The sequence below is a fragment of the Cyphomyrmex costatus genome, unplaced genomic scaffold (assembly GCF_001594065.2).
Source record: "Cyphomyrmex costatus isolate MS0001 unplaced genomic scaffold, Ccosl1.0 scaffold398, whole genome shotgun sequence".
Classification (NCBI taxonomy): Eukaryota; Metazoa; Arthropoda; class Insecta; order Hymenoptera; family Formicidae; genus Cyphomyrmex; species Cyphomyrmex costatus.
Genome location: NW_017278185.1, coordinates 409,763 through 424,634, shown reverse-complemented (window position 1 = coordinate 424,634; position 14,872 = coordinate 409,763). Strand labels below are relative to the sequence as shown.

Genomic DNA, 14,872 nt, shown 5'->3' with positions numbered 1-14,872 from the left:
ATGACATAACATGTTTCTGTGGGAGACGTCTAAAAGACATATCTCGATTTTACATTTTGTTATCTAAAATCGATTCTCAGCAATAATACGATGAAATCAATGAAAAAAAGTTTAGAACATTTTAAGTAAAAATATTTGTTAAAAATGATCACATAAGGCATTTAATTTTATAAGAAACAATTTTTTGTCCGTACTCAACTCTTCTGATGCAACTGTTGATCATTTTCAATTGTTATGCGGTCGATAAGGTTTAATTGTAGCAATTTATATAAAAAGTACAGAGTTCTATTATCAGTTTCAACAAAGTAGTTCATAGATCCGTCGCGAAGATTAAATTATCTGGGATTCATAATTTATTAACCGTTTTGTAAAATGAATAAATCATTTCTCCCTTGCAAAATGAATATAAAACTGTCAAGACGGTTGAAAATAAAGTTTGATAAATCGCAACTATAGAAAATAAATTTAAATAATAAATGTTATCTACCTATTGATATACGTAGATCGATAATATTCGAGCTTTTATATCGCTGCAAACTGAAAATTTTTAAATCCGAAAAATTACAAGTGTTAATAAATGATATTTTCATAAACATGTTTGCAATTATATCATATATAAAATAATAATTTATTATATCATTTATGTATTACTTAGTTATCAAAATTTATAGAAGTTATAGATAGAAAAAAAAATGCTGAAACATGTAATGCTCTTTTGTAACATATTCAGAATTCCTTTATATTAACAAAAAAAAAAAAGTTGTACGCGTAATTTTTATATTTAATAATTGTTGAAGATTTCTCTCATTAGAAATAAAAATTAAGTTGGACTAGCGTTCAAATGCGTATTTGATAAATAACAACACTGTGTTATTACAAATGTTTATCTTTCAACAAGGTGCTATACAACAAACTGTGTACACATGACACACACTCAATCATTTCACATTCCGGCTGAAAATCGGAAGAAGTTCGCTTATTTCGATAAACTTCACCCGATGCAATACCGTGTAATATATTAATAAACGTATTATGTAACATAAACGTGTGTGTACACTAACTAGGATGTCTTACGAGCTTCAATTTACACGAGACCTTCATACAATTGCTGATCGATAACAAATAAGTCAGTTTTAAGTTATTTTACATCATTAAATGCACAATTGGCTCATAAAAAATGATTAAATATGGAATTTAATTCCTTTAGAATGCAGGAAACAGACTGAATTTGTGAATTTCTCTAATATACTCATATAAATATATCGATCCAATTATATCAGATTACGATATGATCTAGTAAATTGAAAAAATGTTACATTAACAAATGATGTAATTATGTAATAAATGATTTTTCAATACAAAGAATAACAAATGAAGGACGAATAACAACGCAACATGCGTGTGAGCCAGACATTACGAGAAAAGATTTTTAAAAACAATATTTCATGAAACTACTAATCTGTCAATCTGCTCTGGAGAATGATGAAAACTTTTTTTTGGAATATTCTACTCTTCAAATCGATTGATCTGTTCTGACATTAAATTCTTAATTCGAGGTATAGTGGTAGACCCAAGGGACGGTAATTCTTTTATTACAAAAGTTGTATTTGCGAACTGTTTATGAAATAGTCAGCGAATCTTCGTTACGTCGTTCGTCGTTGAGGTCTCTGTCCTTTAATAACAACTGGCCGGCCTTTTATGACACCTCGTTTACGTCGTGAAGTCTGAAACATCAATGCCCGAGGCCCCATAACTTCAACTACGTTTCCAGATCAATTAATACGTCACGATAAAAACGGCAAAACGATACGAAAAATTGCATGATTAACAAGAAAAAAAAGATATATATCATTCTGTATCGTAAGACCGTAAATATATACATGCATACCAACCTTTTTAGTAACATATGAATTCGCGCGACGTGTGATTACTCGCTCGGAAATTGGAATTATTGGTCTATTAAACTCCACTGGTTTCTTCACCCTAGAGACACATTTCAAAATTAATACTAATATATGTAGTATTTTATAACAATAATGAGAGGATAATGATACATTAAATTTTAAGTGAAAGCTGAAACGTGTCAGTTACCTGTAAATCCTGACAAGCCAATGCTCAGTAGTGTAAGCTTCTTCCAGATACGTCAACTGGAAATTTTTATTGCCTATTTCTGCATTACGAGTACGATCATATCCGTAAGGCGATCGATAGTCTATTTTAATGTCTCCAAACCGATAATAACTTAGTTTGTACATTAACGAGTTCAAAAGAGTTGGAGAACCTTCAGAATCCACACGAAATTCCCCCCTTTCGGTGAAATAATCACTTTCGCGAATGTCCTGGGGATGTTCACCCTCAGCGATACGGACCATCCATAAGAATTTGTTGATATCGTCACCGGAATATCCAATCATCCCGCCAAAGATAATCAACACATAGTCTACATCCAAGGACGTCATAATATCGTAAGCAGCACTTTCGTTCGAGCTCATCGCTTTACCAACCAGGGCTATATGCGAATTATTCCATGTATTATTGTCCACGAGAGTAGTTCTACAAAAAAGAATTCACACAGCACACAATGTTAAATTAATTTCATATATTAAAATTTATAATTTCATATATTATAAAATATGTAAGGTGATAAAAAAAATTTTGATCATGAAGTTTTATGTGTTTATGAAATCATTATTAAAGTAATAAAACTGACGTTATTTATCATAATTTTGTAAAAATTAATTACCTGTTAGCCATACCAGCAATCTGGTATCCGTAATCCCACCAGCTCATGACTCTAGCGTCATTGGCGGTGTTTTGGGCTAACCAATAGTAAGCTTCTCGAAAATCGTCCAGTATGGCTCTGCCACCGTCGTTACTGTAGGAAGCCAAAACAATAGATGGACTAGAATAAGCATTACTAGTCACCCACGTGCAGTGTACGGTAAACATCATTAGTAGCATCAACATGCCGATAACAATGACATTGCGAAGATTGGGACCTAATCCGTCACTGTTGCCTTTTGATCTCTCATGCTTCATTCTGCGAAGTTTACCGGCCTTATCGTACAACGCTCTACCAGGACTTCTTTCTCTTTCTTCCTCGCTTTCCTCATTACTCTCATTATCGTTACCGTCTCTGTCTTCTTCTTTGAGGAACAGTTCCACGAGTCTACTGACAGCGACTCCAGCCAGTATACATACCACTGGAGTCAGAGTCAACATAAGCCTTACCATCACCCCAGCGAAATAAACGGCACTTATGGCATACAATACAACTGTAAGAAAATTGAATATTATTTTTAATTATTGATATATTATTCTAAAACATAGTCTCATCAAAGATTCTTACTGAAGACACGCTCGTCATTGACATGTATGATGCAGTACCAAAGACCAACCGGAAACATTGCAACCAGAACGTGCAAATCAAAGAAAAAGCTGAACCAAGTTGTTGGCTGATGTTCTGATACAGATGCTATTATAGGGATATGTATTTTAGCATAACCGGTATCCCACAATGAATAAAATCTACCACTCCAAGGAGCAATAATTCCAGCATACGTTAAGATGATCAAAATTATTAGCAGTATAATAGTTGTTACAATCACTACACCACCGAAATATTTTATTTCGGACTTGGTAAATACAGTTCTTAAGTATCTGCAATTAGAGAGTTCAATGTAAGTACACTGCAGCAATGTATATCAGAGTATGTCTAAAATTTACTCTAATGAAAATAATTCTTCTGCATTTATTTGTAATAACATAATCATGTTTCTATATCAATTATAAATTTGCAGAATAGTAGATAAAATTTTCAAAATTCAAATAATTGCAAGTATTACTTGACATGGATAATAATAAAATGTAAGCATTTGTAATTAGAATATAATGATTGTAACTCTTAAGTTTTTCAATTTATACTATTTTTATAATTTTTGTTAGGAATAGATTCTACGATCAAGCTCTTTAATTCTGTTTTAACTCTTATTTCTATGTCTTGTCAATTTGGATAAAAAGATTTTTATTGGCTATATATATTGATCATAATATGATTGTATTACTATGAATGAGTACTGCAAATTAAAATAATACAATAATGAACAAATTAGCGTTAGAAACGTACCTGAAAACTGCCACAAAGATTATCAGACCGAATACACCACTAGCTGCCATATGCTCAGAAGTTCTAATTGGCTGAAAACCGACGAATGGTATCTGCATACTCAACAAAAGTCCAAGAACGTAAAACGTAGTGTAACTCGTAAACAATCGAACGCTAAAGCGATTCATGAGCAGTAAGGCAAATACATGGAGTGGAATTAAATTAATAATGAACACGTAGCCTCCCCATGCCGATACCATATAGAAATAAGATAGGGCAGTTATGCTCGCCCAAAAGATTGAGCCAGTCTTGACTGATTTAACCCAAAGATAATAGGTAAGTTGCAACGCAAAGATCGCAATTCCTTCATTGTCGTAACTCCCGGCTACGGATCTCGAGATGTAGCCAGGTACGATGGCGATAAAACAAGCGGCGAACAAACCAGCCCCGGCACTCCATATTTCCTTCGTTAATAAATATGTAAATATGGCAGTAAGGCCACTAAAAATTGGAGCTAGAAATACACATATGTCTCTTATATGCACTGGTATGTTCAGAGAGTGCAGTATGTAGTGTATCGATCCAGATGTTATCATAAGTCCAGGATATACTGTTCCACCAACAATCCGACCCAAAGGATACCAGGCCCGTTCGTCGAACCAGTTTAGAAAATTGTAAAATCCATGTTGAACCATGTACGCTGTTGCTCTGTAGTTGAACCTGAATTTAAAACATATTTATTACATTTTGCCAATTAGTCGAAAATTCTTAACTGTTTACTTATAAAACTTTTGTTCTAAGCTGTTTACTTGTAAAAATGAATCAACATACAGACAGAATAAACAAAATAGAAATATAAATCCTTTTAAAACTTAAATTTAAACTTTTTAAATTATTTAAACAATTAATATCCATAGCCAAACCAGCTAAGAACAGGTATTGTGTTAGCATATTTGCTAAATAATAACAGTATAATCTATTGTTTTTCTTATATCTGTAAAAATTTATTAGGAAACAAGCAAATGCTACATTATGAAATCATAGGTTTTCTATAATTAAATTAATGTACACTCTTTTAGAACTTCATGACTCTGTTTTTTATTTCTTGTACTATTAACTTTTTTTTCACTTTAGTCAAATATCAAACATATAACTTTACAATTCCAAACTATTATACTAGTTCAGCTATGACAAAAATTTAAAGTAAAATAGATATATATTTGATATTTGATTAAGGATATCCTATTCTTAACTCTTAAGTGTCAAAGTCATTACATTGTCAGTTTTATATATGGTAAAAAAAGCTAAGCAAGAAAACAAAGTTGATACAAAGTGTAGTTCTATCTTTGTTATTCATTGAATGTCAAAAAGGATAAAACGTTTTTTTTACTGTACCTCTTAAAAAGAAAGTAGTCAATATGACGATACTGGTACTGTTGTAATAATAAAGATCTTAAGAGCTGATATTATATTTGTCATATGTTGATTGGCTATAGGATAAAGATGTCTAAAATTTATTTTGTAACCAATTAATATGTTTGACAAATTTATTGTATAACAAACATAATATTAGCTTAAAGTAAGAAGAAAAGTTATAGTACAGATAAAAAAAAAATATGCTCCATTTTTCCTGCATTTCTGTTGTTAAATTATAACTGGCAAAAGTACAAGGAAGACACAATGGATAGAAATCTACTCTAAAATCATGATCAGATTTCCTGGCAACTGCTGGCATACTGCTAACACTTGACTATCTGAATACTTATTTTCCTGTATGCTCCAATAAGTTTTAAACCACTAAAGGCTGACTGTTCTATATTTTGATAAAGTTTATCTGTTAGGTAAGTAGCAAGATTATCCAATTATGTGCACGGATTGTCAGATTTATCTAACAGGTAAACTTTATCGAAAGATGGAACAATCAACCCTTACTCAAACTTCTGTTATGTAACGGGAAAACAATATAACGATAGTTTATCACAAAATATAATAGCGCATGTCGCATCGAATGCTCGTACACCAGGTTACGTACCAGGGATCAAACTCGTGTATGATGCTTTCGAAGCGTATGACCGCGAAAAGCCTCGAGGCGAAACCCGAGATCCAGGCAAGTAAAAGAACGGTGAAGGTGATGAGGGAGCTCAGGCCAGCGGCGTTCGTCAGCGTGGAGGACTTCATTTGTTTGGTAGTCGACCTCTTATCAGGGAACATGACCTTAGCGTTAGCCGACGATGTGGAGGACGATGATAAAGAGGACGACGAGGGTAACTGCTGTTGCTGCTGCTGTGACGACGACGACTTGTTCGGCAACATTGTTTTCCCGTTGACCCGCGTCCGCCACGAGCGTGTTAATAACGTGCTACGCACCGTGTATTATTATATCCGCGTATTATCGATACTCGCAGCTTGGCGCGTTCGCCATATGTGCCTCCAGAACACCCGCGATCTTGTGCGATAGCGGGGCGCAACGAATTATCAAATGTCTCGCTGTACACTTGAGCTTGGGAGGCTAGGACACGTCGAACGCCGGCTACGTGTTAACCATGAGTTCCACCGTAGCAACTGCGGAACCCGCGCCAGGGTGCAGCAGTGGACAGGAAGTCGATGGCGTTCGACTTCGAACATGCGATACCGCCATATCGCTTGATATCGCTCGTTCAGCCTTCGGAGTGGAAGGTTTTATGCAATTTCATATACTGACGTTCGACGCTCATTTTTAGCGTCAAAACAGGCCACGAATGTCAATCGTCAATCTTGATTATGTAGCCTGTTTTAATGCTAAAAATAAATTTCGAACGTCGGCATGAAAATTACAGGTACCTATAGGTGTTTGGTACTTTTTTGATTGGACAAAAACTAATCAAGAAATTCTTATAAACGCAATTGATAATTGTGGGATTAATAATTGGGTACCACTTGATATTTTTCAAAAATAATGCTATTTTTACTTATCAATTAAACGTTATTATATTTGAAGTTAACGTTATTGTATTCAATCTGCTTTATGATGCAGTAATTACGATAACTAAAATACATCTTAATTATTATAATTGTTTTATAATGCTGAGATTTAATGGCATTTATGTGTTAACAATTTGTGTTAAACAATTGTTCTTTACAAAAGCAATTCCGCGCGGTGTTTTATTAAAAGCAACGGAAGTTCTAGATTAGTTCGTAACTTCCAGATTTTTAGATGCAACACTAGATTTTAGAGCGCAACATTATCGTCGTTCGGTCTTTAGGTTTGTATTCAGAACACGTTTTTATTGATAAAAGCGCACTTTTATCTCTGAAATTCTATAGTATGCGTAGCGTAAGCTATATAGCATGTTGAAGCGCTAACATCGATCGTTATAAGCGCGTTCTGAATACGGGCCTTAATCTTTTTACGTATGTAGTCAATACGACGCTAAACAAACGTTTTTAAATCGCGAGATTTAAAAGGAAGGGAACGTCTGTTAATGATAAAATAAGAATGGAACAAAATAAAATTTTAATTTATTAAAAGAACAGACAGATTTATGTAAGTAACACGCAAAATAAAAGCACAAGCCATACGTTATATAACCTCAAGGAGAAAGATTAAAGGCGCAAATTTCACCAGTAGTACTAACACCTTTATTTTAAATAATTTGAAATGTAAAAAATGTTTATTAATGAAACAAACCTCTGTTGAGAGTGCTGAAGATTTATATACTGTACACATTTCACAATTTTGAAATCGTTGCAGACTTCAAGTAACATAAATAGTTTAATTTTGTTTAGCTATAATTTATGTAATTATTATTATGATATATCTTTATCTATACATAAGTTTACATAATTCCAACTTAAAATTAAAAATTTTGTTTTTGCAGAACATAATCTAAACAGAGGAATGTCTACAACACAAATAATATAAATAAAATAGATTGCGACTCAAATGTTCTCTAGTAGAGCAAGATTAATAAAACGCACAGGAAAGAATCCCACTGGACGTTATGACTTTTTAAAGCTTTTAGTCACTGAATATACAACAACATCGTCTAAAGGTAAAAGATTAATCTTTAATAAAATTTTTAATGCTAAAGGAAGTTTGAAATGAGTTTTTGAACAAAACTTACTAAAATTTTTTTTACCAAATTCTTTAAGACCGTACAATTGATACACAATAAACATACAAGAAGAAGAAAAAGAAGAATTTTGTTTTTAGTTTTATTTTTTTAATTTTTGAAGTTTAAAAAACTGAAAAATAAAATTATTTCAAATCATTTAATTTCTGTTTAAAGTCTGAAAAAGTCTGAGGACTGTTAGAATTCATATGTTCTAATTATAATATATTAGTAATAAATTAATAATAATAAATTAAAAAATATCGAAAAAAGAAAAGGGATTCATATGTTCTAATTATATTTAATTATATGTTATCACCTGCAAAAGAATATAAGTTTATCAATAAAATTATTACCTCTTTTGTGTTATATATATATATATATATATATAAAACACAAAATATATATATATATTTAGAATCTGTGTAACACAATAATTAATCAACATCTTTCAAATTATTAGACGCACAAGAGCAAGTACTGGCAAATTTGGCGAATTTTGCCTATGATCCTGTAAACTATGGATATATGAGACAGCTAAAAGTAATTGATATATTTCTTAATGCTTTATCTCAAAGTAATTCAAAGTTAGTGCGTTTTGGTATTAGTGGTCTCTGCAATTTATGTTTAGGTAAGCATATTTATATTACATGCAGAGTCACATATATTTGTTGTATTATATATAATATTCTTTTCAGATGGAATAAATAAGTTATATATCCTGCGCAATCAAGGTGTTGAGTTAATATCATCGTTACTTGCTTCTGAAGATGAAGATATTTTGCTTGGAGTGATTACTACCTTGATGTTTTTGGTAACACCTGAATCAGTAGACGAGATAACATCGCCTAGAATAATTAAACGCATGCTGGAACTTTCCGATCAATCATATGAACATAAGCGTGTTAAAAACGTAGCGACGTTATTTCTAAATGACTGTTGTGAAACAAGTGCTGTAGAAAAAGTAAAGACAGAAAACCAGTCTGTTTGTGAAAAATAAATTTATTGAATTTATTGAATCCAATACTTTTTGTTGATTTAAATTGGTATTTTTGAGTAACTTGTAAGTATAGAAAGTGATATCATGAAGCTAATCCAATTCTTTACTGGGCTTCTAAAAAACCACTCTGTAAAGACTACCAAAATACGATCATTTGCTGATACAACGATAAACAATTTGAGAGAAGGAGATCAAGTGTCGGTTCTGAAAATAATAACAAATGACGATATACTCAAATTTGCTGAATTAACAGGCGATCATAATCCAATTCACACTGAATCAGCAAGAAATATTGCGCACGGTGCTTTACTCAATGGCTTAGTGTCAGGTTTAATTGGCACAAAATTACCTGGTGCAGGTACTATAGTTATCGAACAAAATATTACTTTTCCTAAACCGTGTTATGCTGGCGATACTGTAGAAGTTATAGTTAAAATTACATCAGTAAGAAAAATCATTAAATGCGTGTATATGTGTATTGCTAATGGAGATAGAATCGTATTAGAAGGAGAAGCAAAACTTATGAGAAAGATATTGTAATATTTCACATTGTAAAAATATTTATAACACATAAAATATATTATAGAAATATTTAATAAAAAATTTAGTAAAACTGAAAATTTTTTATTTTATAAAATGCATGTATAAATACCTTTCTATTAGCATGTATATTGATAATTATGGAAAATACAGCTATTTATACGTAATTAAAAATTTGGGTGTTACTAATGTGTACATAAGATATATTCCAATATAAGCAATTAAAATGGGACTCTTACATGATACTTGAAGTTTTGCTTAGCAAGCATTCCAAATATGAACATTGCGACATGATATGACAGGTTTAAATGGTTTAAAGCATCGGCCTTATATTTGAGTTGACTTTTGTGTAGTGATATGTGTAGTGAAAAGAATTTTGCAGTAAATATAAATTAAATTTATCTATCAAAATTCAAAATTGTGGAATTTCTCAGAATCAAGGTATATTGTTTATTTTATCTTTTTAAATATTTAAGAATCTATAATTTAATCTTCTGGTTAATATAGTTAAAATTGAACAGAAAGCAATGTTAATAGCAGTAGTAATTCACATTTCAGATCAAAATGTATTTAACATTAGTGATGATGACTCTTTGCATATCGTATTCTTATGCAGAAAATAATAGCACTGTTACAAATATTAAATCATCAAATATAAAAGAACAGCCAACTGGCTGCGTCTGCGCCGTGTTTTTAAGCGGACAATTTAAAAAGGGTAGCAAGGAACAACCCAAAGGATATCCTGCACTTGTCCACGAATATCCTGATTCAATTCCATGCACTGCTATGGGAAATAAACTTTGTATCAGCAAATGTCTTGATGTCGTAAGTATAAATTTTAATCGTTAAAAAATTATATCCTTAATTTTTAATAATTATTAGTAATTAATAATTTTGCATTAGCCTTCTAAGTTATCTTAAAATAATTATTAATAACAAAGAATTAAAATATTTTGCAGATAGTGAAACATTTACCAAACGGTCAAGCAGTTCTATGTGCCTCTATCGATCGTGATTGTTACAAGGAAAGAGTGAGTACACAGAAATAAAAATTCATTTGTATTATATCTTCATTTGAAGTTATTATAAGATAAAATTATTTTGTGTATTGAAATTTTATATCATCTTAATGATATTTTTTGACAGGCTTATCTTTTCATCAAGAATTGCAAAGATGAATGGATAAACACGAATCTATCGGCCGGTAGAGAATATTGTTGCAAAGATGGCATGCCATATAAATGTTAATTAACATGTGTTTATAGGATAGCATTTTACAACGAAATGACTTTAATTTTTATACGATTGTAGTTTGTAATATTTGTAAACAATTTAAATAATTTTTAATAAATACATTTGCTCAACGCTCATAATACTTTGAATATCCCACCGCTTGTCTAAATATAGCTCGAAGATCATCAGATACGCTCCACAAAGACACACGCAGGAATTCAGCACGAATATCTCAAACCATCACTATCCTATATTTAGACCTCGAGGTGTGAGAATTCTGTGTACGCGGTATCAGTGCAGTCTACAATTCGTAAAATTTGAATTAAAATAATCGTTGATTACCAAGGTATATTCTAAACCTCTACTTTAAATTACTAAGTCAAGTTCAAGCGGACCTCAGGAATTTCAATCAGATTACACAATGCCAACTTTAATTTACACGATCGTACTCGTTTATTGTTGCAATTTCACGACCACAGCACTTGGTCAACAATTCTGTGAAAATATTAAAACTAAGTATGGTACAGTCATAAGCGCAAAGATGTGTCACATTTTATAGAGATTGGCTAGGTTGCGCAACACACGATTAGGAACAATATCAGATAGTGTGTAATTAAACATACGCAAAATGTGTGCACGGGTTCTGGCATGTCCGCTGTGTTCGCAACCTGGATTCCTAACACTTGACGCGCTGCGAGCTGGACTTGTAAGTGTAGCGACTCGACCCCTTATATGTCCTGTTTGTAACGAAGTATTGTTAGGCATAGATAAATTAACTATACACCTGTTTGGTCACACGATCAATCTGAACAGTGCTACATCAGAGTCGTCTAAATCTGCAGACATCGCTGCTGCCGATGAACATCTGGTCGCCGTTCATAACGCGCACAACATTGCACCGCAGAACTGGAACATATTGAAGCAATTAGATAAAGTTGAAAGTGGCAACAACAGGACTTGCACAGAATCGTTAAATTCGGATGTGCCAAATGTAGGAAATATCTCTGCTATAGATTCCCAGCCTAAAACGCAAAGCCTAGATTCATCAACGAAAGGCGCGAATCAATCTAGTTTTATATCAGATTACAATCATGACATAATAAAAGTAAACATTCTTCCACAATCAAATGGAAATCACAATACGGTCCAGAAAGTGATCGCAAATCTGCAACAGGAAACATTGAAAACAAATTGTGAAATGCAGTATTTTTGTAATGATAATATCAAGCACTTGAATGTGTCCCAGGAAGCTATGCAGATGGAAAAAACAGCTATTTCAGATTTAATTATAGCGACAAAGGTGGCAGAAACTATGGATGCCAACATTTATCGAAATGTTGGAAAGGAATGTACCGAATCAAACACTGGTCAACGTGTCTTAAAAGAAGGATTAATAACGGATTTAATTGAAGAAGAGCATGATTTGCCTAATTTTCAGTCAGTCCACAATATAATTGCAAATGTTTGTGCGAGAAAGTCACCGGAGGAGCGCAATGATAAGGAAGGTTTGTCTAATGCGAATAACACGATATTCGAAACAAATGTTGGGGATCGAAATCAAAATTTAGAACAAATATTACCTCACACGCAAACAAATGCCAAAGCCATCCGTACGATAGCACCGAAGGAAAAAACAGAAAGATGTAACTTGTGCGGCTTTTATTTTCCTGACACCGATATTTTAGCTTTACACAAACAATTGGTGCACGAGCAGGAGTCAAGCAATGGTCCAGAAAAAGTTCTTAAAAATTACTCTTGCTATCTGTGCTCCAAGGTGTTCAAAATGCGAGGCAGTTTAATGGTACATATGAGAGTAGCCCACATTGGATATAATTCAGGTAAGTAATCATTATATCTAATTAATAATTAATTCAATATATTACTCATTTCTTAAAACAATGGCACAATTCAAAAGACAACATTTTTCGGAAAAGTTTTAATATTTTGAACCATTAATATTTTGTAATATTAATTTTGAAATGCAATTTTGGTGTAATCATTCACCATAGAGGAATAAAAGTATATACTTTTAAAGTATGTTTTTAATTCGTTTTTCAATTAATTAAAAAATGACCATTTTTTTTCATTGTTGTAGCAAATGAATGATTATATAATTATATTTTTTATAACTTGATATAATACGCAATTAAAGTTCTTCATACATGATAGGTTCTTTTTCTAAAGGTGACCAAAATGAAGTTGCATGCGGCGACGCTGGATACACGTGTCCCACATGTGGGAAGAAATTCAAGAAAGTGAGGATATTGTCAATGCGTTTTGTTTACGATTCTCATTGCAAATGGTACTCAATAATAATATAAACTTTCCTCTAATTTTAGGAGCAACATGTAATACAACATTTAAAGACTCACGAGGGGAAGCAGTGGGAGTGTGATACTTGCAGCAAGATGTTTACGACGAAATATTTTCTGAAGAAACACAAACGACTACACTCGGGAGAGATGCCTTATAAATGTAAAATATGTGACAAAAGCTTTACCTTCCAGCAATCGTATCATAAGCACAGACTCTATCACAAGGACGATAAGCCACACACCTGCGCGACTTGCGGCAGATCATTCAAGGAACTCTCCACATTGCACAATCATGAAAGAATTCACACCGGGGAGAAGCCATTCGCCTGCGAGACATGTGGTACGTTACGACGAAAGAACGAATATTAAAGACAAAGTCGATGCAGAATTAACCAAATAAACAATCGTGGTTGAGATTGACTAACAGTTACCATTAATTATTTTGTTTGCGTAGTATCTATAATATTATGGTGTGCTGTGCATGGCTTACTGAAATGCAGGTAATTTTTCACGAAAAACGCTTATCTTGTAAGTGTGCTGGCCACAACAATAATAATCCTCTTACAATAGCCGTACTAATTCTTCTGCAGGAAAGTGTTTCCGTCAGCGTGTTTCGTACTTAGTCCATCGTCGAATTCACACAGGCGTGATGCCTTATAAATGCACAATGTGTGGCAAAAACTTCCGATACAAGGTACAAAGTGATCATTGAGTTTTTTCAGATGTATGCTCTGTCTTCTAATAACTCACACATAATTCATGCTTATAGGTGAGTCAAAGAACCCATAAATGCCCTGTACAAACTTCAGGCAGCACCCAGCAATTGGCATCTGATACACAAGAGGCTAATAACAGCATAATCAGGTCACTGGTCGCAGATACCTTGCAAGAAAATCAATCAACCAATGAGGAAAATAAGTTTGTTTTGATAATAAATGCCCAAGGACAACCTGTTTTAGCACTGCAGTCAGAATTAAATAACATATCCTCCGAGAGAAAGGAACAAGACATCGAATTTACAGGCGTCAACAATACTAATGAAAATACAAAGAGCAAGACGTGGAATACTAATGATCTTAATAGTACAGGACTCGAGGAGTCGGTGGAATCAATTGAAAGGGTACAATCGGACAACAAAAAAATAGATACAAAAAACACGAACGATTTCTTTTCCATGGTAATGTCGCCCCTTGAAACTAGCATATCGTCTTCGACGTTTGAAATGGAACACTTGAGAGTATCTTCACCTAAACGTAAAGAGGATCCAATAGACTCTTACACTGACTTTCCACAAGTCTCTGGAAATGTACAAATGAATTTAGAATCAAGCATAGAGCAAAGCTTTAGCCATAATAAGGATGTCACAGGGTCTCTGCAAACCATAAATGAAGAATCATTAAAAGAATTGCTGTATGGTATGGATAGAAAATGAAGCAAATATATACTTACAATTTAAGTGGCTTTTAAATGATCAATAATAAATAAATATTATGAAGTATTAATCATATCTGAAGATTCTAGACTGTTTAATTAATATTGAACATTTAAGGACTATTTTAATAGTACAAACTATTAATAATAAAACTTC

General features: G+C 32.8%; 3 protein-coding genes across 3 annotated transcripts; 2 read left to right on the top strand and 1 right to left on the bottom strand.

Moving 5' to 3' along the window:
- Positions 1 to 1,383: 1,383 nt before the first annotated feature.
- Stt3B (catalytic subunit 3B of the oligosaccharyltransferase complex) lies at positions 1,384 to 6,624 on the bottom strand. The gene is made up of 7 exons (XM_018543713.1): positions 6,138 to 6,624; positions 4,127 to 4,825; positions 3,350 to 3,660; positions 2,744 to 3,275; positions 2,092 to 2,553; positions 1,893 to 1,983; positions 1,384 to 1,724 (listed from the first exon to the last, which is right to left on the bottom strand). Exons 1-7 carry the CDS (start codon positions 6,416 to 6,418, stop codon positions 1,644 to 1,646), a joined length of 2,457 nt encoding a protein of 818 aa, XP_018399215.1. The 5' UTR covers positions 6,419 to 6,624; the 3' UTR covers positions 1,384 to 1,643.
- An 843-nt stretch (positions 6,625 to 7,467) lies between these two features.
- On the top strand, positions 7,468 to 10,984 carry LOC108776947 (uncharacterized). Its single transcript, XM_018543702.1, has 8 exons — positions 7,468 to 7,628; positions 7,963 to 8,136; positions 8,660 to 8,827; positions 8,895 to 9,061; positions 9,320 to 9,640; positions 10,295 to 10,561; positions 10,696 to 10,767; positions 10,883 to 10,984. The coding sequence occupies exons 2-8, from the start codon at positions 8,028 to 8,030 to the stop codon at positions 10,982 to 10,984; spliced, it is 1,206 nt and encodes a 401-aa protein (XP_018399204.1). The 5' UTR covers positions 7,468 to 7,628; positions 7,963 to 8,027.
- Positions 10,985 to 11,174: 190 nt separating this feature from the next.
- LOC108776946 (zinc finger protein 836) lies at positions 11,175 to 14,716 on the top strand. Its single transcript, XM_018543701.1, has 5 exons — positions 11,175 to 12,807; positions 13,154 to 13,224; positions 13,309 to 13,624; positions 13,875 to 13,978; positions 14,054 to 14,716. Exons 1-5 carry the CDS (start codon positions 11,598 to 11,600, stop codon positions 14,714 to 14,716), a joined length of 2,364 nt encoding a protein of 787 aa, XP_018399203.1. The 5' UTR covers positions 11,175 to 11,597.
- Positions 14,717 to 14,872: the final 156 nt, after the last annotated feature.

Coding starts and splice junctions, on each gene's coding strand:
- Stt3B (XM_018543713.1), bottom strand. CDS start 6,418: ATGTTGCCGAACAAGTCGTCGTCGTCACAGCAGCAGCAACAGCAGTTA. Junction 4,826..6,137: donor ATACACGAGTTTGATCCCTG/GTACGTAACCTG, acceptor TTTTAAATTCAG/GTTCAACTACAGAGCAACAG. Junction 3,661..4,126: donor ATCTTTGTGGCAGTTTTCAG/GTACGTTTCTAA, acceptor CTCTAATTGCAG/ATACTTAAGAACTGTATTTA.
- LOC108776947 (XM_018543702.1), top strand. CDS start 8,028: ATGTTCTCTAGTAGAGCAAGATTAATAAAACGCACAGGAAAGAATCCC. Junction 8,828..8,894: donor TCTCTGCAATTTATGTTTAG/GTAAGCATATTT, acceptor TATTCTTTTCAG/ATGGAATAAATAAGTTATAT. Junction 9,641..10,294: donor TTATAGTTAAAATTACATCA/GTAAGAAAAATC, acceptor TTCACATTTCAG/ATCAAAATGTATTTAACATT.
- LOC108776946 (XM_018543701.1), top strand. CDS start 11,598: ATGTGTGCACGGGTTCTGGCATGTCCGCTGTGTTCGCAACCTGGATTC. Junction 12,808..13,153: donor CCACATTGGATATAATTCAG/GTAAGTAATCAT, acceptor CTTTTTCTAAAG/GTGACCAAAATGAAGTTGCA. Junction 13,225..13,308: donor GTGGGAAGAAATTCAAGAAA/GTGAGGATATTG, acceptor CTCTAATTTTAG/GAGCAACATGTAATACAACA.